The sequence below is a fragment of the Mirounga angustirostris genome, unplaced genomic scaffold, assembly GCF_029215605.1.
Source record: "Mirounga angustirostris isolate CCGP_5_RB_7025 unplaced genomic scaffold, mMirAng1.0.hap1 SCAF_1, whole genome shotgun sequence".
Classification (NCBI taxonomy): domain Eukaryota; kingdom Metazoa; phylum Chordata; class Mammalia; order Carnivora; family Phocidae; genus Mirounga; species Mirounga angustirostris.
This window is the reverse complement of record NW_026991709.1, coordinates 133,639,758-133,661,052: the sequence shown is the minus strand read 5'-3', so window position 1 is coordinate 133,661,052 and position 21,295 is coordinate 133,639,758. Positions and strand designations below refer to the sequence as shown.

Sequence of the window (21,295 nt, the reverse complement as noted above, 5' to 3'; positions counted from 1 at the left end):
ACTGGTCAGTATAATTTGACATCATCCAGTATTTAATCCTGTTTTCCAAAGTTCTGGTGCCTCTAGTAATTTTATAAGCAGAATTAGACACTTCGATTCTACTTTTGTGTTTTTAGGATACAATTTTTTTTTTTTTTAAGATTTTATTTATTTGTCAGAGAGAGAGAGAAAGAGCACACCAGCAAGGGGAATGGCAAGCAGAGGGAGAAGCAGGCTCCCCACCGAGCAAGGAGCCCTTTGCAGGACTCGATTCTAGGACCCTGGGATCATGACCTGAGCCAAAGGCAGACGCTTAACTGACTGAGCCACCCAGTGTCCCTTTAGGATAGAATTAAGCATACATTTCTAGCACTTAAAAGATTTTAAGTGTTGTCAAATATATTTGGATTATATCTTAACCATAGTACTTCACACAATTCATGATTTTAAATAAAAACAAATTAAATCACATCTGAATTTCTAAGCCTAAATATATTGTGATAGTAACACTTGGCAATTGTTTTGAAATTATTGAAAAGTATGTCATTTTCTTTAAATGAACTTAGTGTAAAAGGCAGTGAAGAGGTCCTTATAAGGAATATCTGAATCTGGTGACTTGGTCACCAGCATTCAGCAAACTTGGCAAAACCTAGAACACAGCAGTAAGTTCTATGAAAGGCCGGTGAAGCTGGAGCATAACCAGTGGAAGACAATCATTGAAGGCACTGTCACAGCAGGTGGAATCATGAACAGTGATACCGCACAAAGTATGCAACATATGTCTGAAAATAAGACATTCCAATTTTTTGCAGAGCAAAAATCTCCACTTTAATAAACTGATGACACCAGCGGAGATAGGCAGAACCCAAGTGGTGCAGTGAGGTCAGGAAACTACAGGACCCCATCAGTAAGCTAAGTGGTTCCTGAATGGAAATCCCTGCTTCTGTATGTATTGCCCCTCTGCTAAAATTCTGGAGAGTAACAGACATGAAGATCCACAACAGAAACTGAATCCAGACCAACACAGTGGTTTTCAAAGGGTGGCAGTTATCCCGAACGTACAGCTCTGAAAAAAGCCTCCGCATATTCTTTTTTTTTTTTTTTAAGAGATGGAGAGTGCAATGAGGGTGGGGTGGGGGTGGGCAGAGATAGAGGGAGAGAGAGAATCCCAAGCAGGCTCAACCCGCTCAGCATGGAGCCCGAGGCTGGGGCTCTGTCTCACAACCCTGACATGGTCAAGATCAAGAGTCCTCGGCTTAACCAACTAAGCCACCCAGGTGCCCCAAGCCTCCACATATTCTTTAGATAAGTGAGCCTAGCAAATCTTTTGGACCACCTCAACTGATTTGTACGAACTGCAACTTCTTGGTTAAGATGCCTTGCAATGTTTGTTTTTTTTTTTTTTTCTGGCTGCAAATTTTCCACCTTGGCCAGGATGTCGTGTGGTAGGCACGTGACTACGCAGTGTTGGGCCACAGTGGTGAGGCCAATGCAGGTCCACCAGGGCAGACCTATGGCGGTATGCACACCGAGTAGCAACTCCAACGCGCCCTGCACATGTGCCAAGGTGGCCAGGGCCCCTAACCCCAACTGCAGAGACTGACGCCACCACCCACACCAGCAGAGCAGACTGATTAATGCCGCCTGTTGAGGTTGGCGCAAGCAGCAGGCCCAAGGCCCTGAGCTGCAGCGCAGGCAGTAGCCGTGGCCACCTACCGCCAAGCCGGCACAGCATGTCTGCCCTGATCCTTTCTTCTTGATGCTTCTGCACATATAAGCCACACTGCCCAGAGTAGTAAACTAATGGAAGTGACCTGGCTCGTAACACTGGGAGAACAAGTTGTTGGCTAAAAACAGATGTTCTAATCTCTTCCACTCAAGCCAAGAAGGCGTGAGGTGAGGCCTAGACAAGGATAAGGATGTGAATGTTAGTTATCTTAAAAAAAAAAAAAAAAAACCTTCATGATGAATTGATGCCTAAATTCAAAACAACTGCTTAGGTTTCATTTACTTATTCTTCTTTTGTCCCAGTGAATATCTACTAACAGCAAATTGCTAAATGGATGCTGAATACTTTTTTTTTTTTAAGATTTCATTTATTTGACAGAGAGAGCGAGAGAGCACAAGTAGGGGGAACAGTAGAGGGAGAGGGAGAAGCAGGCTCCCCGCCAAGCAGGGAGCCCATGCGGGGCTCGATCCCAGGACCCTAGGATCATGACCTGAGCCCAAGGCAGACGCTTAACCATCTGAGCCACCCAGGTGCCCCAAGAGATGCTGAATACTTAACTATAAACAGACATATATAGTTCCTAGCTTTATGCAAGTTGAATAAATAGGCAATGAATGAGAAGTCACTGCTACACGGGGTACCAAAGGAAAAGTGCATGCACGGCACCAGGATGTACAAAGCAAGCTATTAAGGTGGCTTTGGGGACAGATAATTCACCTCTACAATGAGACCTGCAGCATGAATAAGACTAAGTGGGCCCAGGGGGAGGAAAGACTGCTCTTAACAAAACAGCATGGGCAAGGGCGCCTGGGTGGCTCAGTGAGTTGAGCGCCTGCCTTGGGCTGGGGTCATGATCTGGAGGTCCTGGGATGGAGTCCCACATCCGGCTCCCTGCTGGGCGGGAGCCTGCTTCTCCCTCTCTTCCCTGCTTGTGCTCTCTTGCTATCTCTGTCACTGTCTGTCTCTCTCTCTCTCAAATAAATAAAATCTTAAAAAAACAAAAACAAAAAAAACCCAGCATGGGCAAAAGTAGCAAGATGAATTACGAGGAAATGAAAGAAAATTCAGAAGAGGTGAAACTAGAAACCACAGGGCTCTTTAAAGACCAAACATCTTTAGGAGTTTGAACTCCCATCTTAAATGCAGTGGGGAGTCATATAAGTGCTTCATACTCAATCATATTTGCTTTGTCAAAATATCACTCTATGAAGAACATAAGGGAGTGGAGTCTGCGGTCAGAGTAGGTACTGGTACACAGTCCATAGAAAGAGATTAGGTATTTGGCTGTATGGAAAATAGTGGGGTTTGGACGTGAAAAAAATACTTAAAAGGTAGAACTGACAGGACTGGGTGACTGACAGGGCATGGAAAGGGTGAGGGAGAATAAAAAAAACAATAAGGAAAATTTCCCGGACTTCTAGGTCAGTAGCTGTGTGGATGCCAGTGCCATTTCCCGAGGGTTAAAGAGCCAGAGGTAGCCAGACAAAGAAAGTGGAGCTGAATATTTCAGATATCTGGAACTTCCCTAATATCCCCTTAATCCAAAATGTGCTTCCTATTTTGGCTTTAATGGCCCTACCAGATGCCTCTGTGCAGCAGGTCGACTGCTTGAGTGGGCAAACAATCAAGGAGATTCTTCTCACAAGAGGGAGCTCACGAGTACAATCTCAAAGACGGGAAGCTGCTAGACTAAAGCAACAGGAAGCTTTTGAACGCCCTAAAATACGCACCCTTAAAGATCTCGCAGCGGCTCCACCCCTAAAAGCCAACGACTCTGAGCAAAAAAGTGGCGGCAGGTCACCGCGCAGACTAGTGACCCCGCCCTCCCGGGACCGGGGAGCAGTAGACGCCCGGATGTGAACGCTCGGAGTGAGTCACGTGAGGTACCCGGTGGGGCGGGACTCTGATGCGCCCTTCGCAGCGCCGTCGCCTCACGTGACCACCTGTCAGCCAGCCAATGGGTGAGCGCGGCGGAGAATTTCGAATGTGGCCGTGTTAGCCGGCGGGCGACAGTAGACAGAACCTAGCCCCGGAGGGTCCGAAGCGCGGGATACACCGGTCGGACCGCCTCGCGGAACCTTGGAATGTAAGGAGAAGGGCGACAGCTGCGGCAGAAGTGGTGGCCAAGGTACTGTTTGGGACGTGCCTGTGGGAGGAGGGTTTCCGGGCCCTCTTCCGGCAACCGCCGCCCCCCCCGACTTTAGCTGAGCCCTCCGAGAAAGAGGAGAACACAGGTTTTTCAGGTGTGGAACAGGGGTGTTGTGGTCCCTGTTCCTCTATTTTCAGGGGTGTCTCTGTCCTTCCAAGTTCGGTGTCCAGAAGCTCAGGCTGTGGCGTGGGATTGATCCGGTGCCTTTCTGTGTTCATCCATCCGACTTGCGCTTTCCGACGCTCCAGTTTCCTCTTCTGTTAACTACTGGGGTGCCCTAACCTCATGCCTTGCAGAATTTTGTGGATTAAGTGATGTGTAAAAGCATTTACAGTAGTTAAAAGCCAGGCTTAATGTCAGGGCACACAAACTGGCAGCTGTTCTTTGTGCAGCGCGATACCGTTGACCTTGTTTGCTTCTTCGGTTATCCTGGAGAAGCTAGCACTGATCAGTGTCCTACCTCGCTGCTTCAGCAGCAGGAATGATGAAAGAATTATGATGGAGATCAAATATTATTCCAGGTTCGTCTGAATCCAGACCCTTTACCTGAATACACACGGACTCTAATCCCACACTGACCTGTTTTCATTCGCTCCCCCCACCACACCCCCTGTTAATACCATCGGCCTAGACAGGGAACTTCTGATACGGCAAATTTCTTTTGTGATTTTAAGTTGGTTAAAGGTAATAACAGTTTTTTAGGTAAGGCTTTGCTAAACTAACTTGATCAGTTACTTAATCTGTATGGCTCTCAAACATCTCCAGTTCGAACTTCAAAAATTCCATTGTGATACATTGTCTTACACAACCCACTTAACATTAGTGCTTTAAAAAAAATAGTTGTGCCTGCTCTACTAGAAACATCTCAGTATATGTTGTATCTACACTGTCAGAGAGAAAATAATGAGATTTACAATATCTATATTTAACACCCCCAGTGTTTAGAGGAAAATAAGTAAGGCCTGGAGAAAATACTCAAGAAAATGTAAGATTGAGTAAAATATTTGACTCACTTAGAGGAGATGGAGGTATCTTTTGTAGTGTATATGTAGTTGTAGGAAACAAGAATTATTTTTGCAATTTTAAGATCTGCAAAGTGCAATCTAGGGTAAAAGATATTCATGAAAAGTAGTTTGATATGCTTAGTAGCAGAATATTGAAGCAAATCTGATTTGCTGCATTGAAAGATTTGAGTGTATTTATGTATTAATACACTCAGTAACATATGACACTATCAGCACTTGTTTTGCTACTTTTAACTATGTAGAACAATCATTATTTAATGTGTTGTTTGCTATATTCATGACTTACTAGGAGCTAGCAGACCTGAGTTTTAAAAATAACTTTGAGAAAACTGGCATGTTCCCCTGCCTCAGTACCTATTCTTTCTAGCTCTATAATTGTTATAGTAGCCTATTAAAATTGTATATAGTGCTACATAGTTTAATTAAACCTCTGAAGATCACCTTGACTTTCTTGAGAGTACATGCTATATCTTAAGTATTGGCTTAAAAGAGTGCGGAAGAAAGAGTTAATCAAGTGACCTAATCTGATAAATTAATAATATAGAGCAGAACTGGAAAACAAAGCCCACATATATGATTACCTCTGAACTAATGCTGTAAGTCTAGTAAACACTAAAACACTAAATGTTAGTCATAAACATTGTAGGAAACATAAAAATATCAAAATATAATATTAAGTATTTCCCATAATGCCTAGTATATAGTAAGCCCCCAGTGAGTATTTGTTAAAGAATAAATAGTGGCATATTACAGAGTCTTTGGGTTGAAATGCATACTTATTAACCTTGCTTATAAAGCACCTGAAGAGGCTAATATTATGCCAAAATATTAATGAGATTTAAAAGCTGCAAAATCTAAGTTATTACTAGGTTAGCCATCTTCTTTAAGCTAACTCTACAGTTACTACGTCTATTTAATCCATTCTCTGTGAACAACCTGTGTTTTCAATCTTGTTTTATATTTGATGATATTCTCTCTTAGAAAACTTACTTTTTATTGTTTTAAATTCCCAGGCAGAAGATGGCCAAGGAAAGGTGCCTTAAAAAGTCCTTTCAAGACAGTCTTGAAGACATAAAGAAACGGATGAAAGAGAAAAGGAATAAAAATTTGGCAGAGATTGGCAAACGAAAGTCTTTTATAACTGCACCATGCCAGATAATCTGTAAGAGATTTTCATGTGCTTTTGCATCACTTTTTAAGTTTAGATTTAATACATAATAAAAAAATTTTTATCCTCTTTTAGCCAACACTTCTACACTGCTAAAGAACTACCAAGACAACAACAGAATGTTAGTTTTAGCTTTGCAAAATGAAAAATCCAAAGTGAGAGAAGCCCAAGATATCATCCTCCAACTGAGAAAAGAATGTTACTACCTCACATGTCAGCTATATGCATTGAAAGAAAAACTAACTGCACAACAAACAGAAGAAACTGCTCAGGTATTTTTATTACAAATGGTGAATTTCTGAGGAAAAAATGTGACAGCCATGAATTGGCAATTTAGATCAATTATGTTATTTAAATTAATTACTCATAGCTCTGTTATCAGTGAATTGATTAAAACATCTCTCACCAGTTAAGAAAACTTCAAGCACATACGTGATTGAGGCTTGAGCTTGTATAACTTGGTTCTGAAAGCAGGTAGCAAGACAAGGTACAGAAGAACTAGTTTAGCCTGTTGCACTGCTGGTCCCTTTGACTGTTCAGCTAAGTGAATCAAAAATAGCTAAAGGTCTAAAAGTGGTACTTGATGCAGGCTAGTCCAGCAGTTTTAATCAGTGGTATAAATCTTACCTTTTCTATGTAGTTTTGTTACATTTAGTAAGGTTTTATAAGAAATACCTTAATTTGGGAGGGGGGTATTTAAGTGCTTTTTGAAGAGTCATTTTTACTATGAGTTGGTTAAATAAGGAAAACTACACATTAACTGGGTATTAACAGAAACAGTTTACTTTCTTCCTGGTTGGCCATCTGTTCGCTATGCTGGTGAAGACAGTTGTGTTGGCACTTGGGCCAGGAAACCAGAGAAGAAAGCCAGACCATAGTGATTAGGGGATATAGACTCAGGAAAGGAATAAAGTCACCTCTCTGCTGACAGGGGGAGTCAATGAAAGAGTTCTTGCTTCCCTGCACCTAAGATGATTACATATTTTTTTCTGTGTATGATACAGGGAATGTACATATGCATATATATGCAATACATGCATATACAGTGTAGCAGAGAATTGTCTATAAAGATTTGATATAATTTCCTTCATGTGAGGGTTAGATTATTTTTAAAAGGGTTTTTTTTTTCCTTCAGAATATAATCTTTCCTAATTTTTTTTCTTTTCCTTGTTTAGTCAACTAGTCAGGAAAAAAAAAAAATCCCTCCAAAGATATTTGAATCTTCCTTTTCCCTTTCCTAAGTTTTTGATGGAATCATATATAGAATAGTGAAAAATGAGTACCTGATAAGATAATCACAAAAACAGTGGGAAGAATTCTATTATTGCAGGGCTTTTGACATTTATCAATGATTTTTGAGTATTTATTAAAACATATTATTAGTTGCTGGGCAAAAGTGTTCTTAGCATTTAAAACATCAGTTTGTTTTCTGCCATATACTTGCTACATGTGTCACTCTCTCTCAACCATCATTCTATACTCGTGCTTCCATGCTCATCAAGTCAATTTATCAGTGATGGAAAAGCTTAAAATGTTTTAATAAGAAGAATGTTTTTCTTGCCTGACAGTAGTTAGCTTATAGGAATTAATCACAAAGTAATTTCTAATAGCCTTTTCTTCCCTAAATTTTATAATGAATCTTTTTAGTAACTTGTTATTAAATTATATTATTCTGGGGATGCCTGGTGGTTCAGTCGGTTAAGCGTCTGCCTTCGACTCAGGTCATGATCTCAGTGTTGTGGGATTGAGTCCTGCATTGGGCTCTCTGCTCAGCGGGGAGTCTGCTTCTCCCTCTGACCCTCCCCTCTCTTGTGCTCTCTCTCTCTCTCAAATAAGTAAATAAATCTTTAAAAAAAAAGTCTAAAAAAATAAAAACAAATAAAAATAAATTATATTATTCTGTAGTTAAATATTCTCCTTTATTTACCTTCAGTAATACTACTACTTAAATTTAGAACATTAGCTATACTGAAAATAAATTGAAGACTTTTAACAGGATTAAATTTCTAGTTGTTTTGTTTCTCTTGAACAGTTTTAACCTATCGTAATGTCAGCATCTTTTATGTGCATCAAATTCAAAAAAACAACGGAACTGAATTAGAGTGATCTCTAAGGAATCTGTCTGGAGCTTTCACCTTCCTGATACAAATCTACAAATCTGCCTGTGTCTTTGCTGTTCTTCATCTTTCCTCCTGTCACAGTGGCAGAAGTGCCTCTGCTCCTATGGAAGGCTGAGACCTCCCCTGTGCATCAGATTCCCTTTTTCTCATCTCTAGGACTTTGCTCCTAAAAGTTTGTGCTCTTTCAACACGTATTTCCCTCTTGGCTGAGTCATTCTAGCCATCATACAAATGTGCTTTAGTATCTCTTCCCTTAAGAGGAAAAGAAAATAAATGAAACCTCTCCTGGTTTCACATCCCTCTACTCATTTCTCTGCTTCCCTTCACAGCAGAACTTTAGCAGAGAGAACAGTGCACTTACTGTCTTCACTTCCTCAGCTTCCATATACATTTGAACTTACTCTTACCTGGCTTTTATCCCCATCGTTCTATGGTCACTGTGCCAGGTGCCCACAACCCCCATTTTTAGTGGCCACTTCTCTTTCTTCTTGACCTTGAAGTAATAAACAACGTACTTTGATCTCTCAGCTTTCTTACTATCATACTCTCCTGGTTGTCCTACCTTTCTGACTGTTCCAAGTCAGCCTCCTTTGCTCGCTTCTTCTTTACTTTCAAATGTCCATTGTCCTAGACCCATCTTATCTTATCCCCCTCCCACAGCTTTAAATACTATCTGTCTGCTGATGACTTCCAAATTTATAGCTCAACACACACACACAACTACTTTTTGATATATCTACTTAAATACTTATAAAGGATCTCAAACATATTTTGTACAAAGTACAACTCTTTATTTTCCCTCTCCCAAAGATACTGTCTCTGTGAGTCTTACTCAATCTCCTAAAACAACCATTTGCTCAAGTCAAAACCAAAGAGGCTTCCCTCTCCCTCACTGTCCCCACCTCCACCCCTATTCAATCTCAGCACACTTTGTTCTCTTAACACCTTCCACTGGGCTTTACCTCTGTAGCCATAGGACTCGAGTCCTAGCTAATATGAATGTCTTGCTAGATTTACTACAATGACTTCCTAACTCCTGCTCTTGGCCCCTTTCAATCCATGTTTCACACAGTGGCCAGATTGATCTTCTTAAAACTTAGATCATTTTACTTTCCTGCTTAACATTTACGTGACTTCCCATCACACTTAGACTAAAATCCAAACCCATGGACTCCCAAGGCCCCACATTATGTGGCCTCTGTGCGCACATGCCCTACTGTTCTCACTATGAGACAGGTCATAGATGACTCCAGCCACAATGGCCTTTCTTTTCTAAACACAGCAAGGTTTTTCCTACACCATGACTTTTATATTTGCTGTTTCTACCACTTTTTCTTTCCCTGCTCTTTCAATGGCTGGTTCCTCTGCATTCTTTAGATTTCAGATGAAAGTCACCCTATCTAAGAGAACCCTCCAACCTCAAGTACTCTGTCACTTCAACTCTGAGTATTTCCTTCATAACACTTTATCAATATCTGAAATAATTATTTATATATCTCTTTCCCTTCATTTTAAATTTTTCTCTCCCTACACTAGAATTAAGCTTTATGAGGGTTGGACTTAAATCTATTTTTAAGCTGCTATAGATCTAGTTTCTAGAACAGAGCCTGACACCATATAGAGCGCGCACATGTTTTTATTGTTAAATAAATGAATGCTTTGTTATGAATATTTCAATTGTACCACCGTTTTCTTTGTTTTAATATATTAACAGAACCAGGAAATATGTCCCTCTGGAATGGACTCCAATAGTGACAACAACTCTGGGGATTTATTTGTGAAGTTAGTATCAAATTTCATTATTGGGGGGTGGGAGGGAAGGGGTGCTGGGTGATGGACATTGGAGAGGGTATGTGCTATGGTGAGCACTGTGAATTGTGTAAGACTGATGAATCACAGACCTGTACCCCTGAAACAAATATTATATTTTAATAAAAATAATAAAAAATTTTCATTATTATGATTCCTAATATCAAGAAAGATTTAATTCTGTGATGCATTTACGAAAGAAAATTTGCATAATACAGATTCTTGTGTTTGGAGTCTGATGTTTTCTCTTCTAAAAATGTATTTAAAAAAATATGATACATTGATATTGTTACATTTAGCCAAGCCAAAACTTTCTTATGTTTACTTTTCTGATGTCTAGGAATAAGCTAGTTATTTAAATATAACTGAATTTCTTCAGTTATATTTTTCTTATATCATATTTTTATTCTAAGGATTGGTTATTCAAATGACGGTATTTTGCCAGTACTACAAATAGTCTGGTTTAGAAATGAAATATAATAAAACATCATGTTTAACACAACTTTCACCCTGTCTTGCTAATCCAATTCATTCCTAAATATAGTCAGACCCCCATATACCCTCCTCCCCTTCTGTTAGATCAAGTATAGTATGCTTATGAATTATTGAGATATAACTATATATAGTAAAATGCACAGATCTTAATTACACAGTTTAATGAGTTTGACTAATGTATACACCTGTGGAACCCAAATCTCAATTATGATATAGAGCACTGCTGTCACTCTAGCTGGGCTTTCTTAGTTTCAGCATTATTGACATTTTAGGCCAGATCATCCTTTGTTGTGGAGGGCTATCCTAAGCATTGTGGGACATTTAGCAGCATCCTTGGCCTCTACCACTAAATGTCAGTGGCACTTCCCTCCCCCAGTTATGAGAAGCAAAAATGTCTCCAGACAGTGCCACGTATCCATATAATTATCCCCAATTAGAACCATTGCCATAAGCCATCTCCTCCTATCCCTTTCAAGTCTATGCCCTTCTCTTCACAAAAGTAATCACTAAGCTGCTTTCTATCCCCATATTAATTTTAATCATGAATAGTTGAAAATAGTTGAACTGTAAGATCTGACAAAATATTTATGTAATGGTCAAAAAGTAAGATGGGGTAATTGACTTTCTATAAGATTCCTGAAATTGTTAATTAGTTACCATAACTTACTTAAACCTGTATTTAATTTTCAATGTCTAGAGGGAAAAATTCTCTACAGGGAATAAAGAATAAAATTAGGGTGAAACAGCCAGTCATAGTATTAAAGCATAAAGAAAATTGTTTCGTGAGCCAAAGGGGGGACAAGATTTTTAAAAATAAATAGGATTAACTTTAGAGGGGTCAGTAGTTAGGCATCATAAAAACATAAACTACCAAGAAAAGAAAAAAAAGATCATAGCTCAGCTAATGATGAAGCAGGCTGATAAAGAGTAATCAGATTCCATTTCTATAATAGATTTTGTAAGTCAATACGATTGGCTGTTTCTCCAGGTAAATGAAATTATGAGTTATGGCATGTCTTCATTGATAAGGTAGTTCTTCCAGTGGGAGTTGAATGTCAGTCATAACAAACCAGCCTCCATATAATCAGCATAAATGTTTTTTTTTCCTTGAAACTGAACAGATACACTGATTTAAAATAGAATTATGAAATGATACTAAAGAGAAAATTTTAATCTTAAGAAAATCTTAAATTTGTTTTTATTATAAAATTGTTAAATAAATTTCTATTTTTCATTGGCTAGACAAGTTCCTCTTCAGGAAGCTCACCTTCCAGGACAAGGAGAATCATTCCAAATAGAAGGTAATTCAAGCGAAAATCTAAAAATACTATTAAGGGGAAGATGAGATCTTTGTGAACAAGTAACAAATTTCTCTAGTATTTTTTTAACTTTTTAATTTGCTCATCTGGCATTCTTCTGCTCAAAGCAAATCTGTTTATTTTACACGGAATAATAACAGTTTTAAAATACTTCCATTTATTTTGCCAAATCTATAATCAGCTATAAACGGCTGCAATTTACTGAGCCCTACTATGTGCCAAGCTCTGTGTTAGCCATTTTACATACATTCTGTCACTTGACCCTCACAACAACCTTGGACTGTAGGTACAGTTGGTCCCATTTTATATAGACTCAAAGAAGTAAAGTATCTTACAAGAAGTGGCCCGAATGGTAAAACCTAGTGTTTAAACTCAAAGCTGACTTCCAAAGCCATGCCATTCTTTCCACTTCTAAATTGACATGTCCCTGTTCTCAAATATCAATCCTTTCTACTTGAACTAAGCTTTGAAGAAGGGATAGCATTTGAATAAGCAGAACCAAATATCCTCACTTTTCCTAAAAATACAGATTATATTTCTTACCTGAAGGGCTTTGCAATTATCCCAATCTTACTCATTTTCAAAGAACACCTTAGCTCCCACTTTCTCAAGTGTACTTGTACTACTTTAAAATATGAGGTTCTTTTCCACTGAATCCCATACACATAGATACATATAGCCTACTAGTTTTTCTTGAAACCTTTAAATCAGGGACACAGAAAACCCCCAGTTAGAATATTTTCGAAGGTTATATAAGAGTCTTTCACAAGTCAGATAGAAGCCATCAATTGATCATTGCCAAATAAATAGATGGCAGTATTAAGTTCCCCAGATTTGTATTTACTTAGAGCCAATGTGGAGAAACTACAGAATGACTTTTCATTTATTCCATTTTTAATTTTGAGTTCTAAGATTGCTGAAATTAAAGTTTTCATAAAGTAAAACTATTTTTCTCATTTACTTTTTAAATTCTCAGAGCAAATACCTATTTCTCAAGATAGACTGGGATTTGATTTGGATTCAGATGAAGATAAATCTGCTGATAATGTCTTACCTAGAACTGTATCTGTCCGTCGGAGTTTAAAGAAACATCTCAACAATCTATGTCAGTTCAATACCTTGGATGATTTTGAAATCAGTCATTTCTCAGTGCAGCCCTTTGAATCTGAAAGATGTGTAGACCCACTAGTAAACATGCACCTAACAGAAAACGTAGAACAAAATGTTTGTCAATGGAATAAGGATCAAATTAACTTATCACCAAAGCTGATTGACCCAGGAAGACCTGCTAAAACAAAAGAAAACATTTTAGAATATAAATTTGAACAAACTGAAAATAAGCACAGAGGTGCACAAGGAAGAAGAGGAGAAGAGAAAAGAAAAACTAACAGAAGGAGAAAATCAAAATCTGTATCAAAGTATAAAGGGAGCAAAAGTGAAAACAAAAAAACTGTTTCCAAAAAAAAGTTGGATGAATGTGTCATTTCCAGTGATGCTTACAATTTTAACTTGGAAGAGGGTATTCATCTCACTCCTTTCCGACAAAAAATGAGCAATGATTCTAACAGAGAAGAAAACAACAATGAATTTGAAGTGAGCGTCTATGAATCAAGTGGTTCAGGAGATGATTCTGATGACCTCTATTTGCCCACTTGCAAGTACAGTCAAGATCTCTCCAGTGAATCAGATAGGAGCCCAGTCGCCAGGTCTCGACCTAAGAGAGCACTAAAATACAGGGATGAAAAAGAGATGGAGGATTCTAAGCTTACAAAAACTCCTATAAGTAAGTGATCTACTTGTTTGCCTGCATTTTTAATGTTTATAATAAATGATCACTCCTGATGCTTATATGCTATACTTACCATCTGTTTCTCTGGGGGAGATTAGAGACTTGCCATCTGTCTCTAGGGGAAGTTCTGATTAAACAATGGGGGCCTGGGATGGAAATCACAATTGTATGGCTCTGACCTACTTTAAGCTAATTTAAATCTTCTTTAAAAATAAATACTACTTTTTACAGAGAAAGCATTTTTATTTTTAGTAAATGAAGCCTTCCAACATAAGGAAAAACTTTTTGGTGGAGTTAGGTTGAATTAAAATATCTTTTATACACTCACCTGAAACAGGCCCTTGAAAATGAAATCAAATTTGAATCCAGTGACCTGTCATTTCAATGGCTTTGCTTCATATTCAATTTGACAGGAACCATGATTATAAATTGATTCATTCTAGGTAATGAAAGGTGGCTAGACCAAACTTTTTCCTCAGTTGATAGGCTTAGTATTCTTCTCTAAGACATTTGTAAGACACCTAAAAACTGTGACTTAGAAAAATCTTGCTTTTATTAGATCAAAAGTAGGCATGGTTCAAAAGTTGATGATAGAGCCTGCATCTGCCCACAAAGATTCTCATCTGGAAAATTTAGTGTGGTTAAACTAATTTGTTTGGTCAGGTTGTAGCATTCCTAAAACATTGTCATGCTATTTCATTTGATACTCAGAAAAACTCTATGAAGGGGCACCTTGGTGGCTACGTCAGTTAAGCGTCTGCCTTTGGCTCAGGTCATGATCTCAGTGTCCTGGGATCGAGCCCCGCAGTGGACTCCCTGCTCAGCCCGGAGCCTGCTTCTCCCTCTCCCCCTGCTTGTGCTCTCTCTCTCTCTCTGTCAAATTAAAACCTTAAAAAAAAAAAAAAAGAAAAAGAAAAACTCTATGAAGTGTAGGTATTACCATGTTTGTATTATTTATAAGGAAACTTAAAACCTAAAAAATTTAAATGACTTTCCAAGGTCAACCAGTTAGGCAGTGGTAGTATACAAATGCGTGGTTTTTTAAATATGCTATAATAATGTTACAAAATCAAACAAGACCGGCAAAATGTTGATAATTATTGAAGCTAGGTAACTGGGGTTTCATTATTATTGTTGTCTCTGTATTTGTGTATCCTTGAAATTTTACACAGTAAGTTTAAAAAAAAAAATTACACTCTAATATAGTGTCAGAGTTTAATCCCCAGATTATCAGCATCACTATTACGTGAAACCTCTTAAAAATGCAGAATCTGAGGCCATACCCTTGAATCAGAATCTGCATCTTTTTAACAAGTTCCCTGGGGAATTTGTATATATATAAATTTTGAGAAGTACTGTTCCAGAATATAGCAACTGATCGGATGTTGCTTAGCCATATTTTCCAAACTAAAAGTTGGAATAATTAGTATAGTACAGTGTACTTCTGTGGGGACAAAAAAAGACAGTATTTGAAACCTAGATAACCCTGGTTGCTAAATATAGGCATTTTACAGTTATAGTTTGACTACGAAAAACAATTTGCCTTTTTAAAGCTGTGTGAAGAGATTGTCTTATAGTGTCCTTCTGTGTGCTAAGTACCTGTCACTCAATACAGATCTAGCTCCAAAGTAGAATAACTTGGATGCCTATGATAGGAAAAACATTGGGTAACTTTTTTAACATATTAGCTTTACCAGAGTGAACCCCTTTCCTGCTAGTCTCCACAGAGGCTATGGTGTAGAATTCTCATTTATTAAAGTGAGTTTAAGTGGCTTTTTTTTTTAAGATTTTATTTATTTATTTGACAGAGAGAGCGAGACAGCGAGAGAGGGAACACAAGCAGGGGGAGGGGGAGAGGGAGAAGCAGGCTTTCCGCCGAGCAGGGAGCCCGATGTGGGACTCGATCCCAGGACCCTGGGACCATGACCTAAGCCGAAGGCAGACGCTTAACACCTGAGCCACCCAGGCGCCCCTAAATGGCTTAAGACTGTAGGAAGCCACTTGATAAATTTTGGTATTGAAAAAGATGGAGGCCTTGATGATTCTACAGAGGAAGGTGGAACTAAAATGCAATTCCATAATTGAAAGTAATTCATTATGCCCACGTTATCGTTAAAGAATTGTAATTTTTTTTTTAAAGAATTTTAAGTTTTAGTAACTTGTATCAGTTCTTCACATCCACAGTAATATTTCAGTGTTATCTGGGATAAAAAATGAATGGTTTAAAAAAAATCTATTATAAAATGCTGGATTTGTACATGTTTAGGATGTGTAATTGCACACAATTTTAGTTCCTGTGGTTTTTTTTTTCCTTTCATTTGGAACCATATTCACTAAAAGTTGTTTTTATAGGTGCACTACCTAAAACTCACCGCTCACCTCATTGTAGCCTGAAGGATATCACCAATGTCCCCTTGTATCCTGAGGTGAAAATCAGAAAACTTTCTCTTTCTCCAAAAAAGAAAGAAAGCCCAGCAGTGTTGCTGCCTAAGCGCAGGTGCGCAGTCAGTATGAACTATAAGGAACCCACACTCGCTTCGTAAGTATTTGATTTGTGGGACCCCACCTCTAATGATACATGTGGGGGGAGTAAGGTTTGGAGCTTTGTTCAAGAATGAGTCTTGTTGAAATATAAAATTTTGATTAAAAACTGAAGTGGGAGGGCGCCTGGGTGGCTCAGTTGGTTAAGCGACTGCCTTCGGCTCAGGTCGTGATCCTGGAGTCCCGGGATCGAGTCCTGCATCGGGCTCCCTGCTCAGCGGGGAGTCTGCTTCTCCCTCTGACCCTCCTCCCTCTCATGCTGTCTCTCTCTCATTCTCTCTCTCAAATAAATAAAATCTTTAAAAAAAAAAAAAAAACTGAAGTGGGAATATTAGCACTGGCATATTTTACAATACGTTTATATTGAAGAGTGAATTAGTATTGGGATGTTTATAATTATGCTTAAGAGTTCTTTTTACCCTTATAGGAAACTGAGAAGAGGAGACCCTTTTACAGATTTGTGTTTCTTGAATTCTCCGATTTTCAAACAGAAAAAGGATTCCAGACGCAGTTCTAAAAAAAAAAGTATGAAGCAAATACAGTGAAGTGTTTGTTGGATGCTGTTTAAATTCATCCTATTACACTTCCTTCTATCTCTCCAAGGGAGAATCTCTAAGATAGTACACAATAGGGTTGAACTGTTGCCATGGAATATTCTTTGACCGAACTCTAGATCACGGAAATTTCTTCAAAACTGTACTTCAAATGTGATTCTTTTTTTTTATACCATTAATAAATTTGGTTTATTTTTTATTTTAAATACAAATAACTGGACTTAAGCCCTATTTCTTAAACTGCCTAAAACTCTTAGTTTTACTCAGAATGTATCTTCTGCAAAAATTTTAGAAATGAGTAATCAAATTAAGATGTTTTAATTATAAGCTTCTGGTGCCTTTATTTTTCCCTTAAGTGGAAAATACTAGAATGAATGATTTTTGGACAGGCCAAGGATCTTTTGAAACTCTTTATATAACATTTGAATAAAATAAATCCTTGGCATGCATAGTAGGGTATACCCTAAGTTGTTCGTGGATCCCTTATACCACTGTTGTATTTAAAATTTCAAATAAAATGTGAGATCATTATTAAAGAATTAATGGTTGCTTAGGCTCAGGGACTAGGTAAGTGACTAGCTCTGAATACCAGGCAGTGTGTACATTGTTCAGTGATACCTCAGCAAAATCACAAGTTGTTATGTCTTGGACTTTCAGGATAGTTCCCTAATTAGTGGTTACCATGTTGGGGTCAATGCAGATAAAGAATATTTCCATCACCACAGAAAGCTCTCTATTGGGTGATTGCATTTTTAGTATTTCTGTATTCTTGCTGTAGCATTTATCCATACACTGTTAAGAATTGTTTTATATTTTAACATTTTACGTGAATGTTATATTGTATATATTTTTTTGCAACCAAGTTTTAACTCACCATTATTTTTGAGATTTATCCATGTTGGCAGATGTAGATTATTTTCATCGTTGTACAGTATTTTATTATATAAATAAACTAGACTTATTCTTTTGAGAGATAATTTGCTTCCACTTTTTTCATTATTACAAGTTAGTGCTGCGGTGAATATTCTACATTCTTGCACACATGTGAATAAGTTTCCGTGGAGTTGATACCTAGAAGGGGAGTTACTCTCTAAAGTGGTTGTACCAATTTTCCTGACACAAGAAGTGTATAACTCTCCTGTCAGCAACATGTAAGTTCCAGTTTTCCCACACACTATCACTTGGTATTATTGGACATTGAAATTACCTATGGCAATGAATGTGAAATGGTTTCTCTTTGTTTTAATTATTTATTTTATCTCATTTGAGTTCATTACTTATGAGAATTCAAATGTTTATTGGTCACTCATTCCTTTTATGAATTGCTTATTGTGTACTTTGCCCACTTTTTAGATAGCGTGTCTTTTTCTTAATAGAATGGGCTCTTTATATATCCTAGATAGTATTCCTTGTCTTTATTTACATGTGCTATAACTATCTGTTTCTACTTTATTTTTACCTTATGTTTTTTTGATATTCAGGAATTTTAAATATTGATGTCCTCTATCACCTTTTCCCTTAAGGTTTTTCTCTAAAATTTGTAGTTTTTCTTTTTCACTTGGGTCTTTAAACCGTTTGGTATTTTGTCAAATGGGGATCTGATTTTATTTCATTTTCCAGAGAATAGCCCACTGTCCCAGCACTATTCATTGATTAATCTATCTGCTGTCTTTGACACTGAAGTTTCTTTCTATTGGTTTATTTGTCAAGCAATGGGCTGGGTACTGTATAGTCACATTTTTTTGTTTGTAGTTTAGTGGTAAAATACTTACCATTTTGATCATTTTTAAGTGTATAGTTCAGTAGCATTACATACATTCACATTGTCCATCACCATCACCATTATCCATCTGCAGAACTTTTTCATCATCCCAAACTGAAATCCTGTACCCATTAAATAGTAACTCCCCATTTACCCACCCCCCCATACCCTAGTAACTATTCTACTTTCTGTCTCTATGAATTTGACTATTCCAGGTACCTCATATAAATGGAATCGTACAGTACTTGTCCTTTTGTGTCTGGCTTATTTCACTTATCCATGTCTGCACCTAACAGAATTTCATTCCTTTTTCAAGTATTCAAGTGCTAGAATACTGAGTAGTATTCCATTGGGTATATGTAGCAGATTTTGTTTATCTCTCAGTGGACATCTGGGTTGTTTCCACTTTTTATCTATATGCTAATACAAAGATCTATTTGAGTTCCTGCTTTTAATTTTTAAATATATACCCAGAAGTAGAATGGTTGATTATATGGTAATTCTGTATTTTGATGAACCAACATACTGTGTTCTAGAGTGGCTACACCATTTTATATTCCCACCAGCAATGCATAGGGGTTCCAATTTTTCCATATCCTTGCTAGTACTTTTGTGCGTTTTTTCCACAATACCTATCCTATTGGTGTGAAGTGGCATCTCATTGTGGTATATTGACTTGCATTACATTAATGATTAATGATGTTAAGCGTCTTTTCATATGCTCATTGTCCGTTTGTATACCTTCAGAAAAATGTCTGTTCAAGTCCTATGCCTGTTTTTGAATTGGGTTGTTTTTGTTGTTGAATCTTAGGAGTTCCTTAAACGTTCTAGATATTAATCCCTTATCAGATATGTGATTTGCAAATGTTTTCCCCCATTATGTGGGTTGGCTTTTTATTGTTGGAGTATCCTTTGATGCACAAAAGTTATTAATTTTGATTAAGTCCAGTTTATCAATTTTTCGTCTTTGCTTTTGATTGTTATACCCAAGAAATCATTGCCAAATCCAATGTCATGAAGTTTTTCCCATACTTTTTGTCACATTTGTTTTTAAAGAAATAGATGGAATTGGTTTGCTAATATTTTGCTTAGGATTTTTTATACCTATGATCACAAGTAAAATTTGCCTATATCCTTTCCCATATATATTTTTGGTAGCAAGGCCATACTAGCCTCATAAAATTAGTTGAGAACCTTCTCTTTTTGCTCTGTGGAACAAATTGTTACCAATTCAGGTTTGGTAAAACTTGCCATTAAAACTATTTTACCCTGTTTTGTGGGCAAATTTTTGTCTTGGTTTTTTAAATGATTATAAATTCTCTAATTCTTCTTGATTCTATTTAGCTAAATTACCTTTTTCTTAGGAATTGCATATTTCTTCATCTGTTTTATTTAATGATGTTACAGTATTTCTTAAATTTTTCCAATCTCTGTACTATCTAGTTATGTCACTTTTTTATTGCCTATTTGTGCCTGCTTTCTTTTGTACTGAATCTATTTTGTTAGTTGTTAATCTTTTCCATTTTGTTAATCTTTTCAAAAGACCAGCTTTTGTTGATCCTCAGTTTTTTCATTTTCTACTTTATTAATTTCTATTATTTTCTTTGTTCACATTCTTTGGGTTTATGTTGTCATTTTCTAACTTCTATCTAGCTCCTTGATGTCTAGCCTTCCTTTTTTTAAAGATTGTAATTTTAAGTAATCTCTCCACCCAATATATGACTCAAACTCTTGAGTCCTGACCCTAAGATCAAGAATTGCATGCTCCACTGACTGAGCCAGCCAGGTGCCCCTAGTCTTCCTTATTAACGTAAGTTTTTAAAGGCATACACATTTTTGCCTCTTAGTTTTACTGCATGACCTCTTCAGTGTGTTTTATATATGTATCTCCTTAACTTTGATTTCAAAGGCGCTCTCAAGTATTTTTTAACTTTGTGATTTCTTTTTTGACCTATCAGTTATGTAAAATCATTTTTTTTCATACCAAAGTGGAGATTTCTATTGTTATTTTTTGTTATTGACTTCTATTCTTTTTGTAATACATCAAAAGATTATTTGTATGGTGTTGATTCTTTGGTATATGTTAAATCTTTTGTGACTAGTAAGTTGTCAAATTTTACAAATGTTTAACAGTGTGTACTAGAAAAAAATATAAATTCTCTTATTGTTGAATGTAATGTATAACGTTTTCAAATTTTTCATAGCTTTACCAATTTTTTCTGATTGTTTCATCATTTGCTTAAAAGTATAACATCTTCCACAAAATTTCTGGATTTATTGATTTCATTTTCCTAGTGAACTGTTCCTTTTATCACTGTTGTAGTCATTCTTTTTCCCTCAGAATGCTGTTTTAATATCTTATATAGCTAAGGCAACTTATATATGGTTAATATTTTCCTGTATATGGTTAATATTAGTATTTTTACTATATCATTTTTCTTTCCATTTCTTTTTTTTTTTTTTTTAAGACTTTATTTATTTGCGAGAGAGAGAATGAGAGACAGAGAGCATGAGAGGGAGGAGGGTCAGAGGGAGAAGCAGACTCCCTGCCGAGCAGGGAGCCCGATGCGGGACTCGATCCCGGGACTCCAGGATCATGACCTGAGCCGAAGGCAGTCGCTTAACCAACTGAGCCACCCAGGCGCCCTTTCTTTCCATTTCTTTAAGCCTTCCTATGTTAATGTTTTAGATGTATTTCATTAATGAGCATATTACTAGATTTTTGGTTTTGGTCAAAACTGAATTGTCATCTTTTACCTAGCAAATTAAGTCCATTTATTGTGGTAACTCCTATGATTTGATTTATTTCTATCAAATATTTTTATGCTATCTACTCTGCCTTTTTCTTCTTTACGG

The 21,295-nt window shown here is 37.2% G+C and overlaps 1 protein-coding gene and 1 pseudogene across 1 annotated transcript; one reads left to right on the top strand and one right to left on the bottom strand.

Annotated features, from left to right (window-relative positions):
- Positions 1-522: 522 nt before the first annotated feature.
- On the bottom strand, positions 523-1,174 carry LOC123834677 (cytochrome c oxidase assembly protein COX18, mitochondrial-like; annotated as a pseudogene).
- Positions 1,175-3,524: 2,350 nt separating this feature from the next.
- SGO1 (shugoshin 1) lies at positions 3,525-16,701 on the top strand. Its single transcript, XM_045903874.3, has 8 exons — positions 3,525-3,836; positions 5,896-6,044; positions 6,126-6,322; positions 9,885-9,952; positions 11,717-11,775; positions 12,770-13,576; positions 15,935-16,121; positions 16,551-16,701. Exons 2-8 carry the CDS (start codon positions 5,903-5,905, stop codon positions 16,666-16,668), a joined length of 1,578 nt encoding a protein of 525 aa, XP_045759830.1. The 5' UTR covers positions 3,525-3,836; positions 5,896-5,902; the 3' UTR covers positions 16,669-16,701.
- Positions 16,702-21,295: the final 4,594 nt, after the last annotated feature.

Excerpts from the sequence above, each read along its gene's own strand:
- SGO1 (XM_045903874.3), top strand. The coding sequence starts at position 5,903 with ATGGCCAAGGAAAGGTGCCTTAAAAAGTCCTTTCAAGACAGTCTTGAA. Across the intron at positions 6,045-6,125 it reads TGCACCATGCCAGATAATCT|CCAACACTTCTACACTGCTA; the intron begins GTAAGAGATTTT and ends ATCCTCTTTTAG. Across the intron at positions 6,323-9,884 it reads AAACAGAAGAAACTGCTCAG|AACCAGGAAATATGTCCCTC; the intron begins GTATTTTTATTA and ends ATATATTAACAG.